Here is a 17353-nt window from a genome sequence, read left to right as displayed (position 1 = left end):
TATTTGTCCAATCAGTTGTTAAAAAACGAAAAACAAGATAAATTTCATTACAAAACACATAACCTATTAGCTATACAATTAGCCACTACACATTAACTCAGCACCAGGATTAAAAACTATCATTTAATACAGACAGAGGGATCTGTTAGCAGAAAAACTATTTTATTAACAAAAAGGTAAACCAATACATTTGCTTTACAGAACGTTTTTGTTGTTGCAGTTTTATAGCTAATTTCCTGCAAGTCTACATTTTGCCATGGGGTGGGAGACATTTCTTCCATTTTAAAGTCCATTCTCTGCAGTCTATTTTGCCATGGGGTGGGGAGACATTTCTTCCATTTTAAAGTACATTCTCTGCCAGTCTACACATTTTGCCATGGGGTGGGGAGACATTTCTTCCATTTTTCTCTGCAACACATTTTGCCATGGGGTGGGGGAGACATTTTTCCATTTTAAAGTACATTCTCTGCAAGTCTACACATTTTGCCATGGGGAGACATTTCTTCCATTTTAAAGTACATTCTCTGCAAGTCTACACATTTTGCCATGGGGTGGGGAGACATTTCTTCCATTTTAAAGTACATTCTCTGCAAGTCTACACATTTTGCCATGGGGTGGGGAGACATTTCTTCCATTTTAAAGTACATTCTCTGCAAGTCTACACATTTTGCCATGGGGTGGGGAGACATTTCTTCCATTTTAAAGTACATTCTCTGCAAGTCTACACATTTTGCCATGGGGTGGGGAGACATTTCTTCCATTTTAAAGTACATTCTCTTTTGCAAGTCTACACATTTTGCCATGGGGTGGGGAGACATTTCTTCCATTTTAAAGTACATTCTCTGCAAGTCTAAGTCTTTCACATTTTGCCATGGGGTGGGGGAGACATTTCTTCCATTTTAAAGTACATTCATTCTCCATGGGGTGGGGAGACATTTCTTCCATTTTAAAGTCATTCTCTGCAAGTCACATTTTGCCATGGGGTGGGGGAGACATTTCTTCCATTTTAAAGCACATTATCTGCAAGTCTACATTTTGCCATGGGGTGGGGAGACATTTCTTCCATTTTAAAGCACATTCTCTGCTTGTCTACACATTTTGCCATGGGGTGGGGAGACATTTCTTCCATTTTAAAGTACATTCTCTGCAAGTCTACACATTTTGCCATGGGGTGGGACATTTTTTCCATTTTAAAGATTCTCTGCAAGTCTATTTTGCCATGGGGTGGGGAGACTTTCCATTTTAAAGTACATTCTCTGCAAGTCTACACATTTTGCCATGGGGTGGGGAGACATTTCTTCCATTTTAAAGTACATTCTCTGCAAGTCTACACATTTTGCCATGGGGTGGGGAGACATTTCTTCCATTTTAAAGTACATTCTCTGCAAGTCTACACATTTTGCCATGGGGTGGGGAGACATTTCTTCCATTTTAAAGTACATTCTCTGCAAGTCTACACATTTTGCCATGACTTATGCCATGTTAACATGATTTTTGAGTGAGATTGACTAGCAAAATCAAATGGGGGCTCCCTGGAGGTCAGAGCCCCTGGGATAATTCAGCAAAGATTACTACAAGTTTAGATAACTGGCTAGACTAACTAACCAATAACAAACTGATATACCTTTCTAACTGATATGGGTTCATTGAGTGACTGTCAGTGAGTGACATAAAATTGTGTAAATTAAGAAATTGTGCACCTTGTGTATTCTACTATTCTAAAACTCAACAATATATTGAGACTCCGACTGAGTTCCTAAAACAAAATATAATTATATATATACACTGTATTAATGTTTCAATGGAACCCAACAAATTCATACAATTATTTAATACAGAATACATTTCACCAAAATCAAGGTTTCATAATTATTGGCACTCCTCACTTAGTACTTAGTGCCACTAGTGCCAAAGATAACAGCGTGGTCTTTTCCTGTAATGTTTGACAAGGTTAAGGAACACATTTGGAGGGATTTTGGACCACTCCTCAATGCAGATCCTTTCAAGATCGTTCACATTCTTGGGTTTGCACTTATCAACTTCCCTCTTCAACTCAGCCCACAGGTTTTCCATTGGATTTAGGTCCAGCAACTGAGATGGCAGAACATTGATTTTGTTGTTTGTTTGGTCTCATCTGACCAGAGCACCTTCTTCCAATCATAATTTAAATTATGTTTGGCAAACTCTAAGCGCTTGCGTCTGTGTCTTGGGGTCAGAAAGGGCTTTCTTCTGGCAACCCTTCCAAAGAGCCTGTGGTTGTGGAGTCTGATGGGGCTTTCTTCTGCAACCCTTCCAAAGAGCCTGTGGTTGTGGAGGTGGAGTCTGATGGGGCTTTCTTCTGGCAACCCTTCCAAAGAGCCTGTGGTTGTGGAGGTGGAGTCTGATGGGGCTTTCTTCTGGCAACCCTTCCAAAGAGCCTGTGGAGGTGGAGTCTGATGGGGCTTTCTTCTGGCAACCCTTCCAAAGAGCCTGTGGAGGTGGAGTCTGATGGGGCTTTCTTCTGGCAACCCTTCCAAAGAGCCTGTGGTTGTGGAGGTGGAGTCTGATGGAGCTTTCTTCTGGCAACCCTTCCAAAGAGCCTGTGGAGGTGGAGTCTGATGGGGCTTTCTTCTGGCAACCCTTCCAAAGAGCCTGTGGTTGTGGAGGTGGAGTCTGATGGGGCTTTCTTCTGCAACCCTTCCAAAGAGCCTGTGGTTGTGGAGGTGGAGTCTGATGGGGCTTTCTTCTGGCAACCCCTCCAAAGAGCCTGTGGTTGTGGAGGTGGTCTGATGGGGCTTTCTTCTGGCAACCCTTCCAAAGAGCCTGTGGTTGTGGAGGTGGAGTCTGATGGGGCTTTCTTCTGGCAACCCTTCCAAAGAGCCTGTGGTTGTGGAGGTGGAGTCTGATGGGGCTTTCTTCTGCAACCCTTCCAAAGAGCATGTGGATGTGGAGGTGGAGTCTGATGGGGCTTTCTTCTGGCAACCCTTCCAAAGAGCCTGTGGTTGTGGAGGTGGAGTCTGATGGGGCTTTCTTCTGGCAACCCTTCCAAAGAGCCTGTGGTTGTGGAGGTGGAGTCTGATGGGGCTTTCTTCTGGCAACCCTTCCAAAGAGCCTGTGGAGGTGGAGTCTGATGGGGCTTTCTTCTGGCAACCCTTCCAAAGAGCCTGTGGAGGTGGAGTCTGATGGGGCTTTCTTCTGGCAACCCTTCCAAAGAGCCTGTGGTTGTGGAGGTGGAGTCTGATGGGGCTTTCTTCTGGCAACCCTTCCAAAGAGCCTGTGGTTGTGGAGGTGGAGTCTGATGGGGCTTTCTTCTGGCAACCCTTCCAAAGAGCCTGTGGTTGTGGAGGTGGAGTCTGATGGGGCTTTCTTCTGGCATCCCTTCCAAAGAGCCTGTGGAGGTGGAGTCTGATGGAGCTTTCTTCTGGCAACCCTTCCGAAGAGCCTGTGGAGGTGGAGTCTGATGGGGCTTTCTTCTGGCAACCCTTCCAAAGAGCCTGTGGTTGTGGAGGTGGAGTCTGATGGGGCTTTCTTCTGCAACCCTTCCAAAGAGCCTGTGGTTGTGGAGGTGGAGTCTGATGGGGCTTTCTTCTGGCAACCCCTCCAAAGAGCCTGTGGTTGTGGAGGTGGTCTGATGGGGCTTTCTTCTGGCAACCCTTCCAAAGAGCCTGTGGTTGTGGAGGTGGAGTCTGATGGGGCTTTCTTCTGGCAACCCTTCCAAAGAGCCTGTGGTTGTGGAGGTGGAGTCTGATGGGGCTTTCTTCTGGCAACCCTTCCAAAGAGCCTGTGGTTGTGGAGGTGGAGTCTGATGGGGCTTTCTTCTGGCAACCCTTCCAAAGAGCCTGTGGTTGTGGAGGTGGAGTCTGATGGGGCTTTCTTCTGCAACCCTTCCAAAGAGCCTGTGGTTGTGGAGTCTGATGGGGCTTTCTTCTGAAACCATTCCAAAGAGCCTGTGGTTGTGGAGGTGGAGTCTGATGGTGCTTTTTTAAACCTGATGACCCCAAGACGCCACCAAGGCCTGCAATTCTTTCACAGCGATTCTTGATGATTTTGTTGCTTCTCTCACCATCCTCCTCCCCATCCTGGGGGGCAAAATGCATTTGCATCCTCTACCTGTGAGGTTTAACTGTTCCATATCTTTGGAATGTTTTAATAATTGCCCCAGCAGTGCTCAGTGGTATATTCAATCATTTGTGGATCTTCTTGTAGCCATTAACAGATTTATGAAGGTCTACGACCATCTGTCCCTTTTGAACTGCCAGTTCTTTTCTTCATGGTGTTGGATGACAAAGGGATATTGCATGAGAGTTCTCATTTTTATACCCTAGAGAAACCGGAAGTGATGTAATGTAGTTCCTTAACACTTAGATAAACCTTAATAAGTGGAATTTAATTCCTGGTTTAATTTTGGTAGATGTTAATTACAATAATATTTTAAGGGTGCCATTAATTGTGAAACCTTGATTTGCAGGACATTGATTTTTAATTGAATCAATAAATTATTTTGTTGGGTTCCATTGAAACAATAATGCAGTGCAGTATTTTTCACATGTTGGTATTTTGAGTTTCTCTCCATAATTAGATTGTTCATATTTTCTGAAGTATTGTTTGTGCATTGCCAGTCAGGGGTGCCAGTCATTTTGGAGCCCACTGTGTGTGTGTGTGTGTGTGTGTGTGTGTGTGTGTGTGTGTGTGTGTGTGTGTGTGTGTGTGTGTGTGTGTGTGTGTGTGTGTGTGTGTGTGTGTGTGTGTGTGTGTGTGTGTGTGTGTGTGTGTGTGTGTGTGTGTGTGTGTGTGTATATATATATATATATTCTTTTTTTAAATTTAATTAGGGAAAAAATGACCAAGGTCCAGACCTCAATGTCCTCAGACGTAGCTACGGCCCTGTCAACGTCCTCACACTACGGCCCTGTCAACGTCCTATGGAAAACCATAATTACATTGTAACAGTGACAACTGAGCTAATGTGTTCTGGAGGATGAAGGGGAAAAGGCAACTCTGGAGAGGAAGTTGTATTGTAAAGGTACAGATGTAAAATATGTGATCTTGACTTGGCAAAAATACACTCTAATGAAAAGAACATTAAAAGGCTAAATTCACAACACGTCTATCAACTCTCATTGAGTACAAGCAGTACCAAGACGGTGGATCTACCATCAATAACGTCTGAGTCATAAGAGACCGGGGTTTGGGTTCAGGGCCAGGCACAGCAGGTTCTCATGCCCCCCCTATGTGCCAGTCAGTGGGCTGGGTTAAGAGGTGAGTAACCTTGGCAGTGACCCTTAACCCCCGTCTCCAGGCCCAGAAAGGCCTCCAGACAGAAGAACCCTTCATTACAGCCCTAGGCTTGGCACACACTGAGCACCCTGACCCACACATGACCCCTATACAATCTCCTAGGGCAGCATAATCTACAGTGCATTCGGAAAGTATTCAGGCCACTTCCTTTTTTTCCACATTTTGTTACATTACAGCCTATTGCCCCTCAAGAGACTGAAAAGATTAGGCATGGGTCCTCAGATCCTCAAAAGGTTCTACACCTGCACCATCGTGAGCAACCCTGACTGGTTGCCTCACTGCTTGGTATGGCAACTGCTCGGCCTCCGACCGCAAGGCACTACAAAGGGTAGTGCGTACGGCCCAGTACATAACTGGGGCCAAGCTTCCTGCCATCCAGGACCTCTATACCAGGCGGTGTCAGAGGAAGGCCTTAAAAATGGTCAAAGACTCCAGCCACCCTAGTCATGGACTGTTCTCTCTGCTACCACACGGCAAGCGGTACCGGAGCACCAAGTCTAGTTCCAAGAGGCATCTAAACAGCTTCTAGCCCAATGCCATAAGATTCCTGAACATCTAATCAAATGACAATTTGCATTGCCCCCCCGCCCCTCTTTTACACTGCTGCTACTCTCTGTTTATTATCCACACAGTCACTTTAACTCTACCTACATGTACATTACCTCAACTAACTGGTGCCCCTGCACATTGACTTCGTACCGGTACCCCCTGTATATAGCCTCCACATTGACTCTGTACTGGTACCCCCTGTATATAGCCTCCACATTGACTCTGTACCGTAACACCCTGTATATAGCCTCCACATCGACTCTGTACCTGTACCCCCTGTATATAACCTCCACATTGACTCTGTACCGTAACACCCTGTATATAGCCTCCACATTGACTCTGTACCTGTACCCCCTGTATATAGCCTCCACATTGACTCTGTACCGTAACACCCTGTATATAGACTCCACATTGACTCTGTACCGGTACCCCCTGTATATAGCCTCCACATTGACTCTGTACCTGTACCCCCTGTATATAGCCTCCACATTGACTCTGTCCCGTAACACCCTGTATATAGCCTCCACATCGACTCTGTACCTGTACCCCCTGTATATAACCTCCACATTGACTCTGTACCGTAACACCCTGTATATAGCCTCCACATTGACTCTGTACCTGTACCCCCTGTATATAGCCTCCACATTGACTCTGTACCGTAATACCCTGTATATAGCCTCCACATCGACTCTGTACCTGTACCCCCTGTATATAACCTCCACATTGACTCTGTACCGTAACACCCTGTATATAGCCTCCACATTGACTCTGTACCTGTACCCCCTGTATATAGCCTCCACATTGACTCTGTACCGTAACACCCTGTATATAGCCTCCACATTGACTCTGTACCGGTACCGCCTGTATATAGCCTCCACATTGACTCTGTACCGGTACCCCCTGTATATAGCCTCCACATCGACACTGTACCGGTACCCCCTGTATATAGCCTCCACATTGACTCTGTACCGTAACACCCTGTATATAGCCTCCACATTGACTCTGTACCGTAACACCCTGTATATAGCCTCCACATTGACTCTGTACCGGTACCCCCTGTATATAGCCTCCACATTGACTCTGTACCGTAACACCCTGTATATAGCCTCCACATTGACTCTGTACCGTAACACCCTGTATATAGCCTCCACATTGACTCTGTACCGTAACACCCTGTATATAGTCTCCACATTGACTCTGTACCGTAACACCCTGTATATAGCCTCCACATTGACTCTGTACCGTAACACCCTGTATATAGCCTCCACATTGACTCTGTACCGGTACCCCCGTTATATATCCTCCACATTGACACTGTACCAGTACCCCCTGTATATAGCCTCCACATTGACTCTGTACCGTAACACCCTGTATATAACCTGTGGTCCTTCTGTAGCTCAGTTGGTAGAGCATGGCGCTTGTAACGCCAGGGTAGTGGGTTCGTTTCCCGGGACCACCCATACGTAGAATGTATGCACACATGACTGTAAGTCGCTTTGGATAAAAGCGTCTGCTAAATGGCATATATTATTATTATTATATTATATTGATTATGTACCGGTAGCCCCTGTATATAGCCTCGCTATTGACTCTGTACCGGTACCCCCTGTATATAGCCTCCACATCGACTCTGTACCGGTACCCCCTGTATATAGCCTCCACATTGACTCTGTACCGTAACACCCTGTATATAGCCTCCACATTGACTCTGTACATTTACATTTACATTTAAGTCATTTAGCAGACGCTCTTATCCAGAGCGACTTACAAATTGGTGCATTCACCTTATGACATCCAGTGGAACAGTCACTTTACAATAGTGCATCTAAATCTTAAAGGGGGGGGTGAGAGGGATTACTTATCCTATCCTAGGTATTCCTTAAAGAGGTGGGGTTTCAGGTGTCTCCGGAAGGTGGTGATTGACTCCGCTGTCCTGGCATCGTGAGGGAGTTTGTTCCACCATTGGGGGGCCAGAGCAGCGAACAGTTTTGACTGGGCTGTACTTCCTCAGTGGTAGGGAGGCGAGCAGGCCAGAGGTGGATGAACGCAGTGCCCTTGTTTGGGTGTAGGGCCTGATCAGAGCCTGGAGGTACTGAGGTGCCGTTCCCCTCACAGCTCCGTAGGCAAGCACCATGGTCTTGTAGCGGATGCAAGCTTCAACTGGAAGCCAGTGGAGAGAGCGGAGGAGCGGGGTGACGTGAGAGAACTTGGGAAGGTTGAACACCAGACGGGCTGCGGCGTTCTGGATGAGTTGAAGGGGTTTAATGGCACAGGCAGGGAGCCCAGCCAACTGCGAGTTGCAGTAATCCAGACGGGAGATGACAAGTGCCTGGATTAGGACCTGCGCCGCTTCCTGTGTGAGGCAGGGTCGTACTCTGCGGATGTTGTAGAGCATGAACCTACAGGAACGGGCCACCGCCTTGATGTATACACCCTGTATATAGTCTCCACATTGACTCTGTACCGTAACACCCTGTATATAGCCTCCACATTGACTCTGTACCATAACACCCTGTATATAGTCTCCACATTGACTCTGTACCGTAACACCCGGTATATAGTCTCCACATTGACTCTGTACCGTAACATCCGGTATATAGTCTCCACATTGACTCTGTACCGTAACACCCTGTATATAGCCTCCACATTGACTCTGTACCGTAACACCCTGTATATAGCCTCCACATTGACTCAGTACCGTAACACCCTGTATATAGCCTCCACATTGACTCTGTACCATAACACCCTGTATATAGCCTCCACATTGACTCTGTACCGTAACACCCTGTATATAGACTCCACATTGACTCTGTACCGTAACACCCTGTATATAGACTCCACATTGACTCAGTACCGTAACACCCTGTATATAGCCTCCACATTGACTCAGTACCGTAACACCCTGTATATAGACTCCACATCGACTCAGTACCGTAACGCCCTGTATATAGACTCCAAATTGACTCAGTACCGTAACACCCTGTATATAGCCTCCACATTGACTCTGTACCGTAACACCCTGTATATAGCCTCCACATTGACTCTGTACCGTAACACCCTGTATATAGCCTCCACATTGACTCTGTACCGTAACACCCTGTATATAGCCTCCACATTGACTCTGTACCGTAATACCCTGTATATAGACTCCACATTGACTCAGTACCGTAACACCCTGTATATAGACTCCACATCGACTCTGTACCGGTACCCCCTGTATATAGCCTCCACATTGACTCTGTACCGTAACACCCTGTATATAGCCTCCACATTGACTCTGTACCGTAACACCCTGTATATAGCCTCCACATTGACTCTGTACCGTAATACCCTGTATATAGCCTCCACATTGACTCTGTACCGTAACACCCTGTATATAGCCTCCACATTGACTCTGTACCGTAATACCCTGTATATAGCCTCCACATTGACTCTGTACCGTAACACCCTGTATATAGTCTCCACGTTGACTCTGTACCGTAATACCCTGTATATAGCCTCCACGTTGACTCTGTACCGTAATACCCTGTATATAGCCTCCACATTGACTCTGTACCGTAACACCCTGTATATAGTCTCCACATTGACTCTGTACCGGTACCCCCTGTATATAGCCTCCACATTGACTCTGTACCGTAATACCCTGTATATAGCCTCCACATTGACTCTGTACCGTAATACCCTGTATATAGCCTCCACATTGACTCTGTACCGTAATACCCTGTATATAGCCTCCACATTGACTCTGTACCGTAATACCCTGTATATAGCCTCCACATTGACTCTGTACCGTAATACCCTGTATATAGCCTCCACATTGACTCTGTACCGTAATACCCTGTATATAGCCTCCACATTGACTCTGTACCGTAATACCCTGTATATAGACTCCACATTGACTCTGTACCGTAATACCCTGTGTATATAGCCTCCACATTGACTCTGTACCGTAATACCCTGTATATAGCCTCCACATTGACTCTGTACCGTAATACCCTGTATATAGCCTCCACGTTGACTCTGTACCGTAATACCCTGTATATAGACTCCACATTGACTCTGTACCGTAATACCCTGTATATAGCCTCCACATTGACTCTGTACCGTAATACCCTGTATATAGCCTCCACATTGACTCTGTACCGTAATACCCTGTATATAGCCTCCACATTGTTATTTTACTGCTGCTCTTTTTGTCTTACTTTTATTTCTTATTCTATTAATTATTCTTTTTTATTATTCTTAAAACTGCATTGTTGGTCAAGGGCTTGCTAGTAAGCATTTCACTGTAAGGTCTAAACCTGTTGTATTTGGCACATGTGAAAAATAAAATTGATTTGATTTATTCTAAAATGTATGTACTAACAAACTCCCCTAGTGGTCAAGTATATGGATACAGTCAAAACACTGACTAAATAATCTTACCTTTTTCTCTCTGATGAGAACACCTCCTCTCCATAACTCCCTCTCATCAATACAGGTCATGATGCTACTGGGATGTACTACTCTGGCTGACAGGTTAGAGGCTGGCTTTTGCCACCTGGAGGAACAAGCAAAGAAGGACAGACGTCAGTTTATCTGTGTATTTAGCCATTCAACAAGTCTGTGCTGCCCTCTAGTGGTAAAATGGAGATCACACAGGTACAACTGTTGATTCCAGTGTCAAGTGGGCTCGTCATTTAGTATAATAGTTCTTTGTCCTTACCCAGCTTGGTGTTCAGTCACTATGGTCATCTTGGCTGTGTGCCATGTCTGCATGTGTTTCAACGAGCCAATCACAGGGAGGAAGTCCTTCAGCTTAGGAGCTTCTTCAGCAAAACCCAGAAATATCACATCTAACAGAGCTTTTCCTGGGGGAGAAACAGAGTCAGCCATAAAACACCTAGTAAACTGACACAAATATTACATCTAGGAGAAACAGAGTCAGCCATAAAACACCTAGTAAACTGACACAAATATTACATCTAGGAGAAACAGAGACAGTTTACTAGGTGTTTTATGGCTGTCTCTGTTTCTCCTAGATGTAATATTTGTGTCAGTTTACTAGGTGTTTTATGGCTGACTCTGTTTCTCCTAGATGTAATATTTGTGTCAGTTTACTAGGTGTTTTATGGCTGACACAAATATTACATCTAGGAGAAACAGAGTCAGCCATAAAACACCTAGTAAACTGACACAAATATTACATCTAGGAGAAACAGAGTCAGCCATAAAACACCTAGTAAACTGACACAAATATTACATCTAGGAGAAACAGAGTCAGCCATAAAACACCTAGTAAACTGACACAAATATTACATCTAGGAGAAACAGAGTCAGCCATAAAACTCCTAGTAAACTGACACAAATATCAGATCTAGCAGAGCTTTTCCTGGGAGAGAAAGAGAGGGGAACAGAGTCAGCTATAAAACACAACACAAGCCGCGGCATGTAGGAAATATAGAGAACTCCTGGATAAGATATATGAATATAGAGGAATCTTTCTCGGTCTGGCCAAATGAACCAAGGTGAATGGAGTGAGTTACCTGGAGGGGGAAGCTGGTCTGATAACAGGTGTAATCCCTCTGCTGCCTCTTCATACAACCTGCAGTCATCACAAATCAGAACTTTATTCATACAACTATTCATGTATTCATCCCTGACAGGGTCCTACCTTTCAATACAGCCCGGAAATGTGATATTCAGAAGTTCTAGAACATATCAGAGGAAATAAGGTCAACTTTGTATGTTTGCTTAAACACTACAGAAGTATTATTATGGAAGAGCACAGAGCTGGGATGTGCAACAGAATTAAAACAGGGCTCTATGCTAACATGTTTCACAAGGAGCACGTGTTCCTAAGTTGAAACATTTAGGATCACAAAAATAAAATATTTGAGAAAGAGTGTTTTAATGACAAGAAATTACTAGACGTTTTTGGGGTGTTCTATGATAAATCAAGCACAATGTACCCTCAAATATTTGAGTCACTTAGGCGAGACAAAAATGTTCAGCTGGCCCTTTAAGGGCGGGCGGTTGCCGTGGTAACGGTGAAACTCGCATGTCTGACTGAGTCCAAATCTCCAGGTCACTTCACACTTGTACATTTTACTCGCACATGTGCTCATACTTGACTTTTGCCGTTCGGCCACACATCTATTTTTAGTTGTCAATGTAAGTCTAATGGTGGCACTGTAGAGCCCTGTGAACATCACTCATACTGTGTCTGCTGTGGGTCAGGCTGGTCACTCTTCTCCTCCTGCTCATCCAGAGCACTGAGACAGGCCTCCATAGTGCTGGGGCGTTCCTCCTGCTCATCGTTCTTCTGACAACTACCCAGCTCCTCCCACTCTGTACTGCAGAACTACAACCAGAAACAGGAAGGATGGCAGTCAGCCAATAGGTGATGGCAGTCAGCCAATAGGTGATGACAGTCAGCCAATAGGTGATGACAGTCAGCCAATAGGTGATGACAGTCAGCCAATAGGTGATGACAGTCAGCCAATAGGTGATGACAGTCAGCCAATAGGTGATGACAGTCAGCCAATAGGTGATGACAGTCAGCCAATAGGTGATGACAGTCAGCCAATAGGTGATGACAGTCAGCCAATAGGTGATGACAGTCAGCCAATAGGTGATGACAGTCAGCCAATGTGGTGATGACAGTCAGCCAATGTGGTGATGACAGTCAGCCAATGTGGTGAATAGGTTTGAGGATCACCCCAAAGAAACAGAAGACTGTGATGAATGTGTCATGTATAACTGATGAAATGGTTGGATGTTGTGTTCAACAGTAGAAGCTGCTTGCGGAGCAGGACATAGACAGACATCTCTACAGCTCAATAAACACAGAGCAGGACATAGACAGACATCTCTACATCTCTATAAACACAAAGCAGGACATAGGTAGACATCTCTACATCTCTATAAACACAGAGCAGGACATAGGTAGACATCTCTACATCTCCATAAACACAAAGCAGGACATAGACAGACATCTCTACAGCTCAATAAACACAGAGCAGGACATAGACAGACATCTCTACATCTCTATAAACACAAAGCAGGACATAGGTAGACATCTCTACATCTCTATAAACACAGAGCAGGACATAGGTAGACATCTCTACATCTCTATAAACAAAAAGCAGGACATAGGTAGACATCTCTACATCTCTATAAACACAAAGCAGGACATAGGTAGACATCTCTACATCTCTATAAACACAGAGCAGGACATGGGTAGACATCTCTACATCTCTATAAACACAAAGCAGGACATAGGTAGACATCTCTACATCTCTATAAACACAAAGCAGGACATAGGTAGACATCTCTACATCTCTATAAACACAGAGCAGGACATAGGTAGACATCTCTACATCTCTATAAACACAAAGCAGGACATAGGTAGACATCTCTACATCTCTATAAACACAAAGCAGGACATAGGTAGACATCTCTACAGCTCCATAAACACAGAGCAGGACATAGGTAGACATCTCTACATCTCTATAAACACAAAGCAGGACATAGACAGACATCTCTACAGCTCCATAAACACAGAGCAGGACATAGGTAGACATCTCTACAGCTCCATAAACACAGAGCAGGACATAGGTAGACATCTCTACAGCTCCATAAACACAGAGCAGGACATAGGTAGACATCTCTACATCTCTATAAACACAAAGCAGGACATAGGTAGACATCTCTACATCTCTATAAACACAAAGCAGGACATAGGTAGACATCTCTACAGCTCCATAAACACAGAGCAGGACATAGGTAGACATCTCTACATCTCTATAAACACAAAGCAGGACATAGACAGACATCTCTACAGCTCCATAAACACAAATAACGACAGAGAAGGATCAGAACGACATCCCTGATTAATACCAGACATTCCTTGACATGACACTTACCTGAGATGTCCCATGGCATGTCTGGACAGCAAAATACCACCTCTGTGAGGCTGGACCACCACTCAGAGAGCAGGCTTAGGAGGCAGATGAGAAAGATGACACAATCACATTTAGCAAATGTTACTTAACCCCGTACAATGTTTAAAAGCAGGTAGACATAATGCAATCGTTTCTGCAAGCAAGACACCTGACACACACAAACAATGCATTGGCTTACCTGGAAACAGAGAAACCCTCCGTTTTGAATTACAACTGGCGATGCTCCCCAGTTTATCATAGATCTGTTTGGCAGCCTCCAATGCTGTAAAATACACGATTTACAATAATTCAAGAAGTTATGACTTACATTTACAAGAACACCGCCATTGCTCATAGTATGTGTATCATCCTGTCTACTATAGATGGCTCTGCTGCTCCCTACTACAGTAGAAAACAACACGAAACCCGAGTCCGCTACAAAGCCATGGTTAACGTACCCTTCGCGCATTTATCCTCTTCTTGGTGAAAAGAAACAACTAGCACGTACCGATCCATTCCTCTGAATACTCTACCATCAGTGTTCAGTATAAATGTCAATAAAAAGTTGTGTGGACTTTTTTTCGTATTATAAAATTCATTTCCGCGCGCTCTCTCTCTCTAGTGAAACGGAAGTTGTCATCTCGAGTTCTGGTGACGTCAAGGCGCTACTTCAAAATACAACCGGCGGGAAAATACATGTTTAATGACCATGAATGATATTATCAAAACCAAATATTGTTTGGCATATTCTTTGATAGGTTTCTCACTAAAAATATACCAATATCATCGTTTACATATTATTCACCGAAAATGTACTAGTTATCCATTCAGGATTTCAGGAACAGATTTACAATTTGGACCCAGGAACAGAGTTTTTTTTATCCATGTTTCGACTCAATACAACGCTGCACCATCTGCTCACATTGGGGGTCAATCTGGAATGATGTGCTCGTAATTCAAGTAGTATGTCCAGTTTTACTAAATCTGCCCAGGTAATACTTTATTTTTTTATACGTAATTGTATTTAGAACCAGCATTAAATGTGTAAATGTGTCAGTTATATGCAAAACTCATCGCTATCCGATGGTATATGGAGCTAACGTTAGCTAGCTAGCTATCCGCTATCTGTCCAACTAGCTAATCTCTTTATTAATCGTAGTCTTAAATTACAGTGGGATCTTTTCTTGCAATGATTTATTGTATGAATATAATCCGTGGGCCCAAGCCAGCGTGCAGCTACATGTTTGTGGCTTGAGAGCTGACAACTGTGTGTTGATGAGGGATGCTGTGCTACTACTGTGTCTGAAACTCAGAATTGACTTGATCTCTCTCTCTCTCTCTGTTCCCCCGTATTCAGCAATGGGCTACCTTTGCCAGGTCGTGGTACCTGATAGACGCTCGGATGCAGCCTCCAGGGAAGATTGCCACTATGTGTGCAATCAGGCTACAGGGGAAACACAAACCTATCTACCATGCACTGAGTAAGTAGATAGCTAGTTAGTATGCCCGTTTTAGAAATTATGTGTTTTGCTGAATGTGTGTGACTGTGCAATACAGTCTGCAGTTGATTTGAGTATTTAATTTGATGTTTTCTTCACAGCCAGCCAGGACATATTCTCCATAATCAGAGATTTGTTTGTGGCCATAACAATGACCACATGGTGGCGCTAAAGTATCACTGTGAAACCAATAGACCCCAACTATGCACATAACCAGAAGGCATAGTACCCACACACCTCTTATTTTTCATCAACTGCCTTCAGCATTCCTTCAAAACCTGTGTCTATTCACACTAATTGTATTTGACTGTGAGGTGAATGCCTCGTCACCTGATGTGAAGGTCCATGTGAGTGGACAGGGACCCTGAGGGATATGTGTAACCTTTAACAAACTCTTATTTACAATGACGACCTACCTAGTCCCTATGGGACTCCCAATGTGATACAGCCTGGATTCGAACCTGGTACTATAGTGACGCCTCTTGCACTGAGATACAGTGCCTTACACCACTGCGCCACTCGGCAGCCCCTCGGGATGGAGAACCCTGTCCGTTACTTTCCCCTCATCCCTGGAGCTGTGTTCTGTTAATGGTTGTGTGTGGGCAGGGACCCTGAGGGATGGAGAACCCTGTCCATTACTGTCCCCTCATCCCTGGAGCTGTGTTCTGTTAATGGTTGTGTGTGGGCAGGGACCCTGAGGGATAGAGAACCCTGTCCATTACTGTCCCCTCATCCCTGGAGCTGTGTTCTGTTAATGGTTGTGTGTAGCAGGGACCCTGAGGGATAGAGAACCCTGTCCATTACTTTCCCCTCATCCCTGGAGCTGTGCTCTGTTAATGGTTGTGTGTAGCAGGGACCCTGAGGGATGGAGAACCCTGTCCATTACTTTCCCCTCATCCCTGGAGCTGTGCTCTGTTAACGGCTGGAATCCTATTCCATGACCCTGTTTGACCTATTCCATGACCCTGTTTGACCTATTCTATGACCCTGTTTGACCTATTCCATGACCCTGTTTGACCTATTCCATGACCCTGTTTGACCTATTCCATGACCCTGTTTGACCTATTCTATGACCCTGTTTGACCTATTCTATGACCCTGTTTGACCTATTCTATGACCCTGTTTGACCTATTCCATGACCCTGTTTGACCTATTCTATGACCCTGTTTGACCTATTCTATGACCCTGTTTGACCTATTCCATGACCCTGTTTGACCTATTCTATGACCCTGTTTGACCTATTCTATGACCCTGTTTGACCTATTCCATGACCCTGTTTGACCTATTCCATGACCCTGTTTGACCTATTCTATGACCCTGTTTGACCTATTCTATGACCCTGTTTGACCTATTCTATGACCCTGTTTGACCTATTCCATGACCCTGTTTGACCTATTCTATGACCCTGTTTGACCTATTCTATGACCCTGTTTGACCTATTCCATGACCCTGTTTGACCTATTCCATGACCCTGTTTGACCTATTCCATGACCCTGTTTGACCTATTCTATGACCCTGTTTGACCTATTCTATGACCCTGTTTGACCTATTCTATGACCCTGTTTGACCTATTCCATGACCCTGTTTGACCTATTCTATGACCCTGTTTGACCTATTCTATGACCCTGTTTGACCTATTCCATGACCCTGTTTGACCTATTCTATGACCCTGTTTGACCTATTCTATGACCCTGTTTGACCTCTTCTATGACCCTGTTTGACCTATTCCATGACCCTGTTTGACCTATTCCATGACCCTGTTTGACCTATTCCATGACCCTGTTTGACCTATTCTATGACCCTGTTTGACCTATTCTATGACCCTGTTTGACCTATTCTATGACCCTGTTTGACCTATTCCATGACCCTGTTTGACCTATTCTATGACCCTGTTTGACCTATTCTATGACCCTGTTTGACCTATTCCATGACCCTGTTTGACCTATTCTATGACCCTGTTTGACCTATTCTATGACCCTGTTTGACCTATTCCATGACCCTGTTTGACCTATTCTATGACCCTGTTTGACCTATTCTATGACCCTGTTTGACCTATTCCATGACCCTGTTTGACCTATTCTATGACCCTGTTTGACCTATTCT

At 44.5% G+C, this 17353-nt stretch overlaps 2 protein-coding genes across 5 annotated transcripts in view; one reads left to right on the top strand and one right to left on the bottom strand.

Moving 5' to 3' along the window:
• Positions 1 to 14365, bottom strand: part of LOC124021596 (MDM2 binding protein) — a 77515-nt gene extending 63150 nt beyond the window's left edge. For all 3 annotated transcript variants that reach the window (XM_046336734.1, XM_046336735.1, XM_046336736.1), the window contains exons 1-7: positions 14210 to 14365; positions 13951 to 14034; positions 13734 to 13807; positions 12027 to 12169; positions 11352 to 11410; positions 10532 to 10676; positions 10252 to 10366 (exon numbers count right to left, since the gene is read on the bottom strand). In XM_046336734.1, the coding sequence (XP_046192690.1) occupies positions 10252 to 10366; positions 10532 to 10676; positions 11352 to 11410; positions 12027 to 12169; positions 13734 to 13807; positions 13951 to 14034; positions 14210 to 14267 (678 nt within the window). In that variant the 5' untranslated portion in view covers positions 14268 to 14365. The remainder of the gene's footprint in view (positions 1 to 10251; positions 10367 to 10531; positions 10677 to 11351; positions 11411 to 12026; positions 12170 to 13733; positions 13808 to 13950; positions 14035 to 14209) is intronic.
• Positions 14366 to 14622: 257 nt separating this feature from the next.
• Positions 14623 to 17353, top strand: part of mrpl13 (mitochondrial ribosomal protein L13) — a 40993-nt gene continuing 38262 nt past the window's right edge. For both annotated transcript variants that reach the window (XM_046336737.1, XM_046336738.1), the window contains exons 1-2: positions 14623 to 14743; positions 15109 to 15232. In XM_046336737.1, coding sequence (XP_046192693.1) covers positions 14717 to 14743; positions 15109 to 15232 — 151 coding nt within the window. In that variant the 5' untranslated portion in view covers positions 14623 to 14716. The remainder of the gene's footprint in view (positions 14744 to 15108; positions 15233 to 17353) is intronic.

This window comes from Oncorhynchus gorbuscha, unplaced genomic scaffold (assembly GCF_021184085.1).
Source record: "Oncorhynchus gorbuscha isolate QuinsamMale2020 ecotype Even-year unplaced genomic scaffold, OgorEven_v1.0 Un_scaffold_1136, whole genome shotgun sequence".
Taxonomy (NCBI): Eukaryota; Metazoa; Chordata; class Actinopteri; order Salmoniformes; family Salmonidae; genus Oncorhynchus; species Oncorhynchus gorbuscha.
This window is presented reverse-complemented; position numbering and strand designations above follow the sequence as displayed.